At 45.3% G+C, this 14,348-nt stretch overlaps 1 protein-coding gene across 1 annotated transcript in view; it reads left to right on the top strand.

The window, feature by feature from the left end:
• The first annotated feature begins 1,740 nt into the window (after positions 1 to 1,740).
• Positions 1,741 to 14,348, top strand: part of NSF (N-ethylmaleimide sensitive factor, vesicle fusing ATPase) — a 696,320-nt gene continuing 683,712 nt past the window's right edge. Inside the window, exon 1 of the mRNA XM_086923839.1 lies at positions 1,741 to 1,967. Coding sequence (XP_086779965.1) covers positions 1,956 to 1,967 — 12 coding nt within the window. The 5' untranslated portion in view covers positions 1,741 to 1,955. The remainder of the gene's footprint in view (positions 1,968 to 14,348) is intronic.

Here is a 14,348-nt window from a genome sequence, read left to right as displayed (position 1 = left end):
GACAATGAGTTTTAGGGCAGAGAAAGAAAAGAAGCGGGAGACCTTGCGGATAGTACGAAGTGAAAGAAAAGAAGAGGACACCGCTGAGCTCACCTGGGAGTGCAGTGTGAGTTGATCGTTTAGCTTGATCCCAAGCGTTTTGACAGAGGAAGAAGGAGAGGGAGGGGGACCTAGGGAGGGAGGCCAAAAAAGGGGGTCCAGGGACTGGAGCAACCACCTGTCAAAACCAGTTCGGTTTTGTCTGGATTTAGTTTCAGGTGGTTGTAGTTCATCCAGTCCCGGATGAAAATCATAGTAGATTGGAAGTTTGTCATGGAGTCAGGGGATGGTGACAGGGAGAAAATAAGCTGGAGGTCGTCCGCATAGTTATATACGGAGACCTCCATTTGCTGAAGAGCGAAGATGAGGGGGGCTATGTACAGATTGAACAGAAGTGGGGAAAGTGAGGAGCCCTGAGGAACCCCGCATTGTACCTTCCGCGGGTCCGCCGAGAAGTCACCCAGGCGCACCGCTTGGGTGCGGTCCCTGAGGAAGGAGGACAGCCGTACCAGGGCCGATCCTCCGACCACTATGCAATCCTCCGACCACTATGCAAGATAATGTGTGCAAGGGGGGAGTATTGACGCAAGGAAGGGTCGTAGAAGTGACGCAGTGAAATCTATGAGATTTCTCTGCGTCACTTTTAGGACGCCGTTGCGTCAAAATCTTAGGCCTGCCTCACAGCAGGGGTAAGACTGACGCAGGCCCTTTCACATGGGGCTTGCCCCATGTGAAAAGACGCATTGCTGCACACACTCCAGCAATGCGTCACTTTTGCGCTTACAGATACGTCAGAAATACTGACGTATCTGTAACTCCTTGCGACATGATGCGTCATACATTAAATATGACGCATCAGGAATGTCGCAAGGAGTGCGCACTGAGAAGTGACGCATCGCTGCTTTCACGCAGCGATGCGTCATTTCTCATAAATAAGGCCCTGGGCTTTCAAAAGTAACAGAGCAACACTCTGGCGTGTCAAAAGAGATTTATTACATCAATTGACGTGGTTTGTTGAAAAGTTTCCATTGTTGCGAAATTGCCTTCTAGTCTTTTCAGCTCACATGAACTGCTTGTACATAGCAGAACGTTAAGTAGAGTTATTGCTCAAGTTCTAGCCCTTACCAGGTGTGACATTTAGCCTGCTGTGGTTAGAAGTTCAACTTGACCTCCAGAGGTGGGAGTCTCACTTACAATGAGTGAGACACAAAGCTCTGCAGTTAACTTCCTACTACCCCAACCCAACTGTTTTCAAGTTCTAGCTTCGGACTGCTGTCTGCAGAACAGAAAGCGCCCACTGCAAAATGGCCGCCAACAGTTACTAGAATATTATATATTGTACTCAAGTCAGCCAGGCTGTGAGAGTCGCCGACAGCCCGTGCTGCGTGAAACATGTCGAATCACTTATACAAGACGGCAATACGTTAGACCTTAAAATGTTACAGCTAGAGGTCTGCAGTCTTTGACAGAAATATTTTTCAGTGTAGTCGAAATAGATATACTGCAAGATATAATGGCCACATAAAAAAAATGATTTTTCGAATATCATGCACCTTTCTGTGCGCCGAGTTCAGAGGTCAGTTAACCTTTCTTTTGCTTTCATTCTCAACGCCAACATCATAAGCGAAACGTTTCACTAAAATTGCGCATGCGCATTTGCATACCTCTGCGCCAGATAGGGCGGGATTAGGCAAAACAGCATTTTTTCTGTTTCACGCTGAAAAGGGGGCGGCACTTGTTTTTCTAAACGGTGACGTCTGCCTGACTGTAAGATGGCAGTGAATGGGTCATACTAATCACGCCCCAATGCGCAGTCTGGGGCTCGGGTGCGCGCAGAAACGGGCGAGCGGCTGATTCGAGAACGCGCTCTGTCAGTGCAGTCCCAGAATCAGAAGCGGTCAGGATAGGAGGGGAAGATGGCGGCGCGGGTGAGTCTTAAGAAATTTGGTGTGGGGCTGTCGATCTAAGTCATTCTATAAGGAATATTGTGTTGAGATGTGGCAGGACAGGAGGCAGAAAGAAGGAAGGTGGACATTGACCTCTTCATGTCACTGTGACAGGGGTAGGAATGGATAGTCAGCACTATGCCCTCTATTACTTTGGTGGGGATGCGCATTGGGAGGGCGAATGTATACTTATAGTATTTTACCCAGACCTCCTGTGTTGCATGGTTGGCCTTCCTGCAACCCTCGATGACCTTGGCTTTGATCAGCATCTCTCTGACCACCCCAGACAAGTACGGGAGCCACTGGCATCCATTGAGGGCTCAGGTCCTTCTGACACAGGTGATACATTTGCCTCCGGTGAGGCTGCAGCTGTTTGTTTAAAACAAGTGTCGCACTCCGAATGTGTCCTTCCTTTAGTGGCGTGGCTGCCACTGACTACCCTACCCTAGGTTGCCACGTCAGTGTCACTGCCACCACTGGTGGCCACTCCGTTCTTTAAATTACCACTTACACACCTCCGCTGTGATGGCTAGCAGTGGCATCCCACAAGTGATTCGTTGGTTGGTCTTGACCCTTCTTCTCTTAGTGAAGCTAACATCACACAGGTGAAGTGGGAGATCCTGAGAGCCCCAAGAGGTGATGCTGCCACCGACATCCCTTAAGTGAATGGCTGCCACTTTTTAGGCAAAGAAGTCTCCATTGGCAACTTCACACTGACACTGTTACCACTGACACCTTCACAGATGTAGCCACCATTCATTATGAAGGACACTGACAACATTTTACTTGATGCAGGAGTAGGTGACGCCCTTTGAAGACACACGTTCCTTCCTTACATACTTGTTTACATACTTGGGTGATGTGGCTGTCATGGACATCATTAATCAAATTTGCTGCAGTTGACACCCATCAGATGAGATGGGTGTCAAGGTTTGCACTAACACCCTTTAAGAGGTGGGTGGCCACCGACAACCCCTAGGTGACCCACTTAGCAGTAACACTGCACAAGAGTTTATTTTTTCTCCCTGATGTGAAACAGCGTTTACTGACGCATCTTACAGGAAGTTACTGCTACTGAAACATCTTAGGTGATATGGGAGGCATCAACTCGATTGATACAGTGCCATTGACTCCCTCTGGATAAGATGGGTGCCAACACTTGTTCCTCTCTATTCACCTAATGCTGCTAGTGATCCCCTTCCTCATGGCAGAGTTGATGAAACTGACAGTATACTTGCCAATTCCATCCTGCATAGATGTTGAGTCTGTAAGTGACATTTAGCATTGTTGCTCAAAGAAGAAATCAATTTATAAGCATTTTGGGTTGTAGTGGTACACTTTAGAGAAGTGCTGCTTGCCCATTTGTTGAAAGTAAACCGTGGGATTATATTTAACTCAGTTCATACTCGGACTTCTCGTATATTTACAGTGCATATGACATGTTTTTCAACCTGTGACTTCTAAGAATGATTTTTTTATTTCTGTATGCCTCGAAGGTGTAGATAGTGTTTACCTACAGCTTCCCAGTTTTGCAGATTGCTGCGTGGATTTTGTTATAATTGAAGAAAAGCAGCCACATTTTCAAGTGCACTGGGTTGCTGGTCTACAAGAAAAATGTGTTGATGTTCTTTATGTAGCCAGGCATTACCATTTCGTAGGAATGTTAACCTCCTTAAGGCTATGCCCCCAACACCTTCTTTTCAAAATGTAATTGTTTTCTTTAGCTTATTATGACAGACTTTTTTTCTGGTTACAAGCAGTTTTATATTGGGGAATTCTACCCAATTCTACCTTCCGTTCTGTAAATCATTGAAAGCTTAATGTTACACACAATAAAGCCTTTGTACATCTTAGAATGCTATTCCATTTATGTCCACTGTTGCCCTAAATCTTCTTAGATGGACATTATTCCTAGTAAATACTCCATAATATGACAGCAGCTAATAAGGCCACTAGAGATTTACCTGTAGCTGATAAGCTTAGTTAAATGGTTGCCACTGATTTACACTATATGACGTTGGTAGCTTCGTGCTTCTTCATTTTTTAAGCTTGTTCTGCTTGGAGGGCTTATAATCCTATACCAGCTTTCAGACTCCTGGCATGGACATGTAGCACCGAGGACATTTAACATTATGATGCTTAAGTAAACGATATTTGTAATGAGCTTCCCTAATACCTCCAATCAATGATCTGACCATCTCCAAGTGAAAATACTGAGAGCGCATCTTGCTCTTACATTCCCCTCAGTGATTTTATCCCTCCAACCTTCTCACATTTGCTTTTGTTTCAAGTTCATTTCAAATGTACTAACCTTCACTTGCTGAATGATCATTAAAAAAGTCTACACAGATAAAGAGTACTGTTAGTTTTATGGTGGGGCGAAAGAGATGCTTCAATGCTTTCAGATCATATCAAGCGCCTCTTGTGACAACAACTCAAATCAAATCAAAACCAACTTTATTCGGTTTTTCATCATTATAGAAATACCATAAAAGTTCATAAAATACATTGTTTATACACTTTCTTGGTTAAAAATCAATTAAAATTAGATGTTAGTTTTTACTATACAATAAAACACAGTTTACATATAAATCACAGTTCATAAAAAGTATGGCCATGGCATGGCGTACAGTTTTAACAATGGTTTCATCAGACCTCTGATGTGTAAAAGAGATGATTGTTTTTGTCAAAGGTTCAATCGATGACTGATACAAAATTTAAGGAAGCACGCCATCGCTTTTGCTACTATTTCATCTTCAAGGTACTGAAGCGCCAAATATGCTGGACGGCATTGGCGCAACCCCCAGTTTTTCAATATGGGCAGTATCCAACGCCTTCGTGGTATAGTGTAAAACTTGCAAAAAAGAGTTACGTGTATGGTGGATTGTGCCGAAACAGAATCACAAGGGCATGGGAACGATTTTAATGTCCAATCGTTTTGAGAGGGAAAGGATATCATTCGATGAAACATATTGAGTCTGAAACGTGTCAACAACAATTTTTCAAACTGACTTAATCTGTACAACAAGTAAGGTTCAATAGAAAAAGCAGTCTGAACTAATAGACCCTGTTGCACAGAAGGTTTCCCTATCTCTTTTAGCAAGCGGACCTGCCCCAGGTGTGCCAGGCATGCTTTCTTCAGATCTGCCTTTGAAATCTCTGGTATTGTTAATGGTTCAACAAAAAAATTTTCATAGCCCTAGGTCTGTTAATAGAGCCTTAACATATGCCAGCCATTTTATCTTCCCACAGTGGTCAAGTGTCTTAATATCTTGTACAGTTGATCTTGTTAAGTGACGTTGTTCAGTTACTCAAATACGACGCCACAACATTACTGGTTGAGTTTTTATGGTATCTGATATGTAGTCTATCCCCAACTCTAGGTGACACCCATATGTGGAGGAGCTCTTTGGTACTGCAAGTAAATATCTTATGAAGGAATTTTCAATTTTTTGCAGTTCATCTATATTTGCGAAACCCCATAGCCCTGCCCCGTTCGTGGCAGTGCTGACACATTCTGCATTGTATATTTTCAATAATTCTAATGGAGGTCTCTTGCCCAATTTTTGTGCGAACGATTTTAGTGCTGAAGTTGCCCTTAAAAAAGCCAGCTTTCTTGCATTGATTGCTGCTTTCCACTTAAATTTTACGTCGATTACAATTCCCAGATGTGGATATGTTGCAGTCCTGTCTAGTGCCTCCCCATTCACATGAATGCTTTTGATCTTTGCATTGTATATGTTTTTTTTACATTCAGGCTAAGGTTTAAACTTAACATAAAGGCGCAGTATCTGTCTAGTGCTCGCTGCAACTCAACTGGAGTTCTTGCTAGGATAACCGCGTCGTCGGCGTATAACAGAGCTGGTATCTGCCGACGACCGATTGTAGGGAGATCTTTGCTTCCCTCGAGCATAGCAATCTCTAGCCCATTTGTGTATAGAGTGAATAAGAAGGGGGCCGGCACTCATCCCTGTCTGACCCCCTTCTCCACCCTGAAACTTTCCGTAAGTTGCCCCTTAGTCCCAAATCTTACTCTTCCCGTTGTTCCTGTGTATAATTCCCATAGGAAATCCACAACTGGGGGGTCCACACCCATTTTTAAAATGATTTTCCACAGCTCCGAGTGTACAACACAGTCGAAGGCTGTGGATAATTCAACAAACACCATATTCAGCGCATTCCCCTTGGCCTCCACGTGTTTTCCTGCCAACAGAGACAGGTTTAATGCTTGGTCTACTGTACCTGGCCCCTCTCGAAACCCATATTGTATTACAGAAATAATGTTCTGACTAGTTGTCCACTCCTGGAGTCGGTCGAGAAGAATCCGACCTGCCATCTTCCCGAGCGAATCCAAGAGCGAAATGGGTCGATAGCAAGATGGGCTGTTTCGGTCCCCTTTTTTAAATATAGGGACCAATATTGAGGCTGACCAAGATTCTATTAAACCCTCGTCTATAGTAGCATTTAGGATGTTTGTCAGTAGCGGGGACCAGAGATCTACGTCATATTTAAAAATGTCCACCGGAACCCCGTCTGGACCTGGAGCTTTACCTGATTTTGAGGATTTTATTGCTTTTACTACCTCGTCATGTGTAAATTGTAATGCTATTGGGTAGTTAACCTGGGTCAGGGGATCTAGATATTCCATACCCCGTACGTTATCATTGCTAAAAACTTTGGAGAAATAGTTCACCCAATCTCTGTCACTGATCGCAACGTCTATGGATGGTAGATCTTCTCTATCTATTAAAAAAGGAGATCTGACTATTTGCCAGAAGGCTGCGCTGTCTTTTAATTCTGAGATTTTACTTAGTTGGTCCCATAGGTCAGCTTTTAGCTCCTTCTTTCTTGTTTTTCCCCATTTTAATGTGTAGCCATTTAAAGATCCTAGTTCCAGCTCTTGCTGGTCTAGAATGTTCATTATTTCGGGATCTTTATGAGCTTTTAATTCATATAAGGCAATGGTGTTTGGTAAATGATCGCTCAGTGGGTTTTTTATAACTTCGAAGACTTCGATGTTTGGCCCCTTACATAATGATATCAGGACATAGTCTATCAGGCTTGCCTGTCCTCTGCCATTGAATGTTGGAACAAAGGCTACTGGGAGGGTCTTTATCTCGTTAGCAAAACCCAATTCCAATTCCATCATAGTTTCATTCATTTTTTCACCCACAATCGAATGGGAAAAATGTGTTATGCTATTACCATCGTCCTCTTTAATCCCACAATTATCAGCGTTGTTGTTTCTACATAGATGAAGGTTGAAATCACCACCCCATAATAATGTGCATGACTTTATATACTTCGCTCGAAGATCTTGCAATATTGATTAGATCTCCGACAAAAGGTTAATTAGGTCACTTACGTTCAGATTGTTATAGAAATTTACTATTACATAGATCTCTTGTCTAGTTCTCTTTAGAACTATTAGCTGATAATTCTCTTCTAGCTTCAGGGGAACAATATCCTCACAATGTAGAATATTTGCAATGTACGTGATTAAACCACCCTTACTTCTACCAGAAGCTGATTTCTTGTCTACAGAAAAATAACTCTTATACCCAGTTATGTGTATAGGATCAGTAGCCCAGGTCTCCTGGAGGCAGATAATGTTGCTCAGATTTATCTGATTCAGGAAGTTATTATTTGTCTGTTTTGCAGATAAACCAGCTATGTTCCAGTATGTGAAATGTACTTGGGAAGTAGATGAATTAGGACTGGGCAGGAACGATTGAGCCATTAAGTTATTCGTTGGTCTAGGTTTAGTGGGGGCAATTGGTAATTTATCCAGATCGCCCGGCAGATGTTGAAAAGAAAAAGTAGAAATATGTTTTCCAGGAGTAAGTATTATAATTGTATTCTCTGTAACTGAGTTTTTTCCTATTGGGAATTCTCCTATATTTGATGTATACACATTTTCCCCTGTGGACTGGTCATGACAACAACTCAAAATCTGACCCACTGTTTCATCTTTGACAATTCCAACCTTGACCGTTCCGTGCAGCTGTTCGCAGATGCACAACTTAACTTTTTGGCTTCTGAGCCTTGACTAAATGGCTTGTTTTTGACACCTTCATTAGAACTTTTGACCAGATCTTGTCTAATGACTTCTTATTGATAGCATCCTTTAGTCGTACCTATTGGTTCATGTGATATCACTTCTAGACCTGACTTTATTGTTTGATTCTGATGTCAACACCTAGGCTTGACTTTATTGCTCATTACTGATTGCACCCTCGCATCTCACTCTACAGCACCCATGCAATCACATCCTTACACCTGACAGCATACACAAACCGTACTTATTGTCTCATCTTTAAAATAACCATTAAAAGTGAACCCTTTAGTCCATTTGAGGACACCCCCCACCAGACCTGACCGTAAGGCTAAAAGCATCCACAGATCTTACTTTATGTGGTATCTGAAATGCATGCATCTGAGCCTATGCTTTGTCTCATAGTATCACCAAAATGTGTGCCTGTGTCTCATCTCTGAAAGTACCCCATATCACCCCTTGAACCTTGCTTATGACGGTACCTCCAAGTTTGACTACCTGGCTCATCTCTGGCAGCAGTCTCGACATGGCCCTCTATCTTGTCTCTGAAGACAATCCGAGATGACATTTTATGTGAATCCCTCCACGTTCTCTATGACACTATCCCTATGTCCAACCCCTTAACCCCCCCCCCACCCTGATTTGTGTAGTGAAAATTTTGACCACGCTCACTGGAGCGTTTTTCATGATTATCAGTTAAATTACACAGGGCCACATTGTTTTTGTTTTTTTTTTACATGGGGAGATTAAGTTATTTGCCCAGATTCACAGGATGTGCAGCCGATGCCAGGAATCAAATCTAGTTTTGCAGATCTGCTGTAACGCCACATCCATGTTCATCTTTGTGACTTTTGTCATCTCCACATTTGCATCTCCTTAGTTGTTCTTATTAAAGTAATGCCAAGAACTGTCCATGCTGCCCCATTGTGAGAGGCCTTTGCTGCCATAAACGTTCTCATATTTCTTGCTGACAGACTTCGGAAAGTGAGTACTTATAGGTGACAGCCCATTCCCCTGCAATGTATCCAAAGTTACGTTCCCAGTCATTTAACGGTGTCTGCTATTTATAGGAAACATGCCTTAATATTACTGAGTCACATTATACTCGTAGCCCCAATTATGTGTCCTTGCCAAAGTCTGTCTCAGCCTGAACATGGTTGTGCGCCAAAGCATGTAGGAATCCTTACTTTGCCTGTAGATGCTTCCGGGTAACCATTGCCATACTATGCTAGTCATTACCATGTGTGTATTCTGTCAGCATCCTAACTTCCACCTATGCAGCACGGTAAAAGCATACAATTACACACTCAACAGCGTTTCGATTCTCCCACCCATCGGTGCCAAAGCTCCCATTTTAATCAGGAAGGGAGTAGCACGCACGCGCGCTATTCTGTTGAATTTGCCATCTCAGCGCTGCTGTAAATTTTAAAAAATTTCGCTTTCTGCATTTAGCGTTTTAAATTGTTTTGACCTCGTTATTAGGACGACCTTTGTGTGCCCTCTCACTTGCACCCTAAATTGTGCCCCCCACCGCGCTTTTCGCGGAGCTATTTCACTTTCATCTCAGCCTTCGTTTTTGGCGCCGGGCGCCATCTTGGGTGTGGTGTGGAGCGAGTGTGCCACTTGTGGGAGCGCTCTAGCGCTCATTTGCATCTCAGGTGAGCCCTACTTAAGGCGAGCTAGGTGGTAGCTCGACCTGGAGGAAGGGAGTAGCACGCACGCGCGCTATTCTGTTGAATTTGCCATCTCAGCGCTGCTGTAAATTTTAAAAAATTTCGCTTTCTGCATTTAGCGTTTTAAATTGTTTTGACCTCGTTATTAGGACGACCTTTGTGTGCCCTCTCACTTGCACCCTAAATTGTGCCCCCCACCGCGCTTTTCGCGGAGCTATTTCACTTTCATCTCAGCCTTCGTTTTTGGCGCCGGGCGCCATCTTGGGTGTGGTGTGGAGCGAGTGTGCCACTTGTGGGAGCGCTCTAGCGCTCATTTGCATCTCAGGTGAGCCCTACTTAAGGCGAGCTAGGTGGTAGCTCGACCTGGAGGAAGGGAGTAGCACGCACGCGCGCTATTCTGTTGAATTTGCCATCTCAGCGCTGCTGTAAATTTTAAAAAATTTCGCTTTCTGCATTTAGCGTTTTAAATTGTTTTGACCTCGTTATTAGGACGACCTTTGTGTGCCCTCTCACTTGCACCCTAAATTGTGCCCCCCACCGCGCTTTTCGCGGAGCTATTTCACTTTCATCTCAGCCTTCGTTTTTGGCGCCGGGCGCCATCTTGGGTGTGGTGTGGAGCGAGTGTGCCACTTGTGGGAGCGCTCTAGCGCTCATTTGCATCTCAGGTGAGCCCTACTTAAGGCGAGCTAGGTGGTAGCTCGACCTGGAGGAAGGGAGTAGCACGCACGCGCGCTATTCTGTTGAATTTGCCATCTCAGCGCTGCTGTAAATTTTAAAAAATTTCGCTTTCTGCATTTAGCGTTTTAAATTGTTTTGACCTCGTTATTAGGACGACCTTTGTGTGCCCTCTCACTTGCACCCTAAATTGTGCCCCCCACCGCGCTTTTCGCGGAGCTATTTCACTTTCATCTCAGCCTTCGTTTTTGGCGCCGGGCGCCATCTTGGGTGTGGTGTGGAGCGAGTGTGCCACTTGTGGGAGCGCTCTAGCGCTCATTTGCATCTCAGGTGAGCCCTACTTAAAGCTCGCCTCCTGCGCGCAGCGGTGACGCGCAGCGGGAGCGCCGGACTCTCGCCGGAGTCAAGCCCGTCTGCGCCCGTCAGCGCTAAGGCAGGGCTAGGGCAGGGGACTCTGGCCCGTTTACGATGATTTCCGCTGAGACTATCCGCCTACTGCGGAGTCAGGTAATTCCCTGCCCTCATGGCACACTGGATCCTCTTAGTGGGCCTTATCAGTGCCCCTCTTGTCTTTTTAAACTACCTCTACCGTTGCCTATTAAGAGTCTGCTAGTTAGGCCGGCAACTGTTAGTAAACTGGACACTGCTGTAGTTCCGTCTACTCCATCTTCTCTCAAAGTCTTTCATCTAAACGTCAGATCATTATCTTGCCACGCCCTTGAAGTTTTTACCTTGATAACGGACGAGGCTCCGGATATCTTTTTCTTTACGGAAACTTGGCTGCGTGACCAGTCTATGGCGGTTATGAACCTAGCCTTGCCTGTGGGATATACTATGCACTCCCTTCCCCGTAACGCCAGAGGCGGAGGTATAGCAGTTGCGGTGAAATCATGCTACCCCTGCATTTGGAAACCCATCTCAGTGCCAGGATGTGAGAGTGCCCTTTGTAACATCTCAGTTAATCCCCACTTTACGTTTACGGGACTTCTGATATATCGGCCCCCTGGTCCCGATGGTGCCTTTCGCCAAAGCCTCCCGGAGGTGATCTCCTCCCTAGCTCTGAAATCGGCGAATTTTACAATCCTAGGTGACCTTAACCTCCATATGGACGTTCCACTCTCCAACTCGGTACATACCCTATTGGAGGATCTGGAAGCGCTCCAAATGACTCAACTGGTCCAACTACCGACCCATACGGGTGGCCACATACTTGATCCCGTTATAACGAACCTGGTTACCAATATTTCAGTGCAGCCTCCTAGACCAATGGCATGGACTGATCACCATTTGATTGAGATCCTTATTGCCACTACTTCTTCTTTCCCGGAAAAGAAGATTCCAGCCAGTTTCAGACGTCCCTGGAGAAATTTGAATCTAGAGCACTTCCATCAGCTACTGATGAAATACCATCCTTCACCTCCTACTGAAGTCTCCCAGGGCTATGACACTTTCTGTGAATGGCTCAATCAATCTTTAGATAAACTTATTCCGGCCAAGTGGTGTAAGACCAAATCGAGCCCTTCAAGCCCTTGGTACGATGAATCATTGAAAGCTCTTAAAGTCTCCTGCAAAAAAGCGGAACGCGCTTGGCGTAAAGCGTATGATACTGACCTCAAGGCGGCCTATAGGGCTTGCACTAGAGTGTATCATCGGGCCATTTGCACTGCTAGGGCTGCTTTTTACGCTCAGGAGATAAAAAATAGTACAAACCCCTCCAAGGTCATCTTCAGGGTATGTAAGGACCTTACCAGCAAGAGGACGGACACTGTTACTATTGAGCCCTCCTTGGCACATTGCGAGGATCTAGCCTCGTTTTTTGTTGAAAAGGTGGAGGCCATCTATAGGTCATTTTCTCAGCTTCCCATCAGGGAGGAAATGCCCACTTCTACGGCCCCTAAATCATTGCTAACCATCCCTGGTCCGACCAGGGATGAGTTTTTAGCTCTGACAACAAAAGTTAAATCCGGCTCTCCGGATGATCCTTTGCGACCCGCTCAATTTCGGGAACTTGCTGAATGTTGCTATCCTGCCCTTCATGATCTTATCAACATATCTTTCAGCTCCGGCAGCGTTCCCAAGGCCTGGAAACAGGCCATGGTCATTCCGATCCTTAAGAAACCTACCCTCGATCCGACCAAACCAGAACACTACCGGCCCATTTCCCTTCTTCCTTGGCCAGCCAAGTTAGCGGAAGCTCACGCTAACCGCATTTTATCTGCTCACCTGCATGAAACGAATCTACTGGATAATTCCCAGAATGGATTCCGTGCAGGTCATAGCACCGAAACAGCTCTCTTGGCTGTGGTGGAACACATAAGGAAGATGTTGGATCAGGGTCAGACAGCGGCGCTGATTCTTTTAGACCTCAGTGCCGCTTTCGACACGGTGTCCCATCAGATTTTATTACACCGTCTGATGGAGGCTGGAGTCGGAGAGACGGCACTTGAGTGGTTTCGCTCTTTTCTTAAGGATCGAGGTTTTAAAGTGTCCACCCCTCCTTTTGTTTCTGCGTCACGTTCTATTCTTCAGGGTGTTCCCCAAGGTTCGGCTCTTAGTCCCACTTTATTTAATTTGTATGTTCAGCCTTTGGCGGAGGTTGCCCATAGTTTTGGTCTTTCCTTAGTGTCATACGCCGATGACACGCAGCTGGCGGTGGCACTGAATGGAGACTCCAGCATGGACGCCCCCACCTTCCAGTCAGCGTTAAAAGCGGTTGCTGGCTGGATGGCGGACAACCGATTACAACTAAATGCCTCTAAGACCGAGGTCATTATTTTCGGTAAGGAAAGTGGTCTATGGGGAGATCAATGGTGGCCTACGGATCTTGGCCCTGTGCCTACCCCTGTGAGTGAAGTCAGAAACCTTGGGGTGTGGTTTGACGACAAGCTTTCGTTTATTTCCCATACCAAACGCGTGGCTGGCGTATGTTTTGGTACTTTGCATGGTCTGAGACCCATTTTTAAATTTTTCGATGCTGAGACAAGACAGATCATGGTCCAGGCTCTGGTTCTTACCAGACTGGACTATGCCAACTCTCTGTTTTTGGGCTTAAACCAGGCCGAACTGTCCCGTCTCCAGAGGGTTCAGAACGCGGCGGCCAGGATGCTTGTCGGCCTCCCGAAATTTGTCTCAGCTCGCCAAACCATCCACAATCTTCATTGGCTCCCGATTGAGCAAAGAGTTAAGTTTAAAGCCCTCTGCTTAACTTTTAAAATCCTTAACCTAGCCTCTCCCCCGATCCTTGCGCAGACCATTCGGCACTATACTCCTACCAGAGCTCTTCGCTCTGCTAGTCTTAACCTTGCCATAGTGCCTCGTTTTAAAAGGGCTAGAGTGGGTGGTCGCTCGTTTTCAGTGCTGGCGGCTGCTCTTTGGAATTCCCTTCCAGCTCCTCTCCGCTCAATTTCAGATTTGCTTCTTTTTAGGAAGACCTTGAAGACTTTCCTTTTCTCCACAGTTTAGTCTGTTTCCTGTCCAGCTTTTTTAATCGTGTTGTGTTTTTTCAGATCTCCAAAGCGCCGGGACGCCTCTTGGCTGCGGCATCCGCGCGCTATATAAAAAATAGTTAACATAACATAACATAACAGTGCAGTAGCAGACAGGATAAGTAGCAAGTGTCGATCCTGTTTTCACAGTCAAGATACTGGAGCTGCCTTTGAGCAGTCGCCTCATAGTGTGGCCGTGCCTTGTGTGGTTTGATGAGCACCTCCTCAGTGGATGCCTTTCGGGGTCTGCTTTACTCGGACTTCGGATTGTACTTCTTGCTTTAATTCTTCCTGGCTTCAAGCCTTTATGAATTGATTCTCACACACCAGCCATGTGTGTGGTTCAAACTTTCACTGTACATAAATAATCCAAAATTTAAATTGACTGTGAATCAAGGGCATCATTCTGTCAATTAGGCTGCGCACCTGTGGAGCCTAAATGACAACGAGATGCATTTATTGATTTTGAAAGCTG

Source organism: Lissotriton vulgaris, chromosome 5 (genome assembly GCF_964263255.1).
Source record: "Lissotriton vulgaris chromosome 5, aLisVul1.2, whole genome shotgun sequence".
Classification (NCBI taxonomy): domain Eukaryota; kingdom Metazoa; phylum Chordata; class Amphibia; order Caudata; family Salamandridae; genus Lissotriton; species Lissotriton vulgaris.
This window is presented reverse-complemented; position numbering and strand designations above follow the sequence as displayed.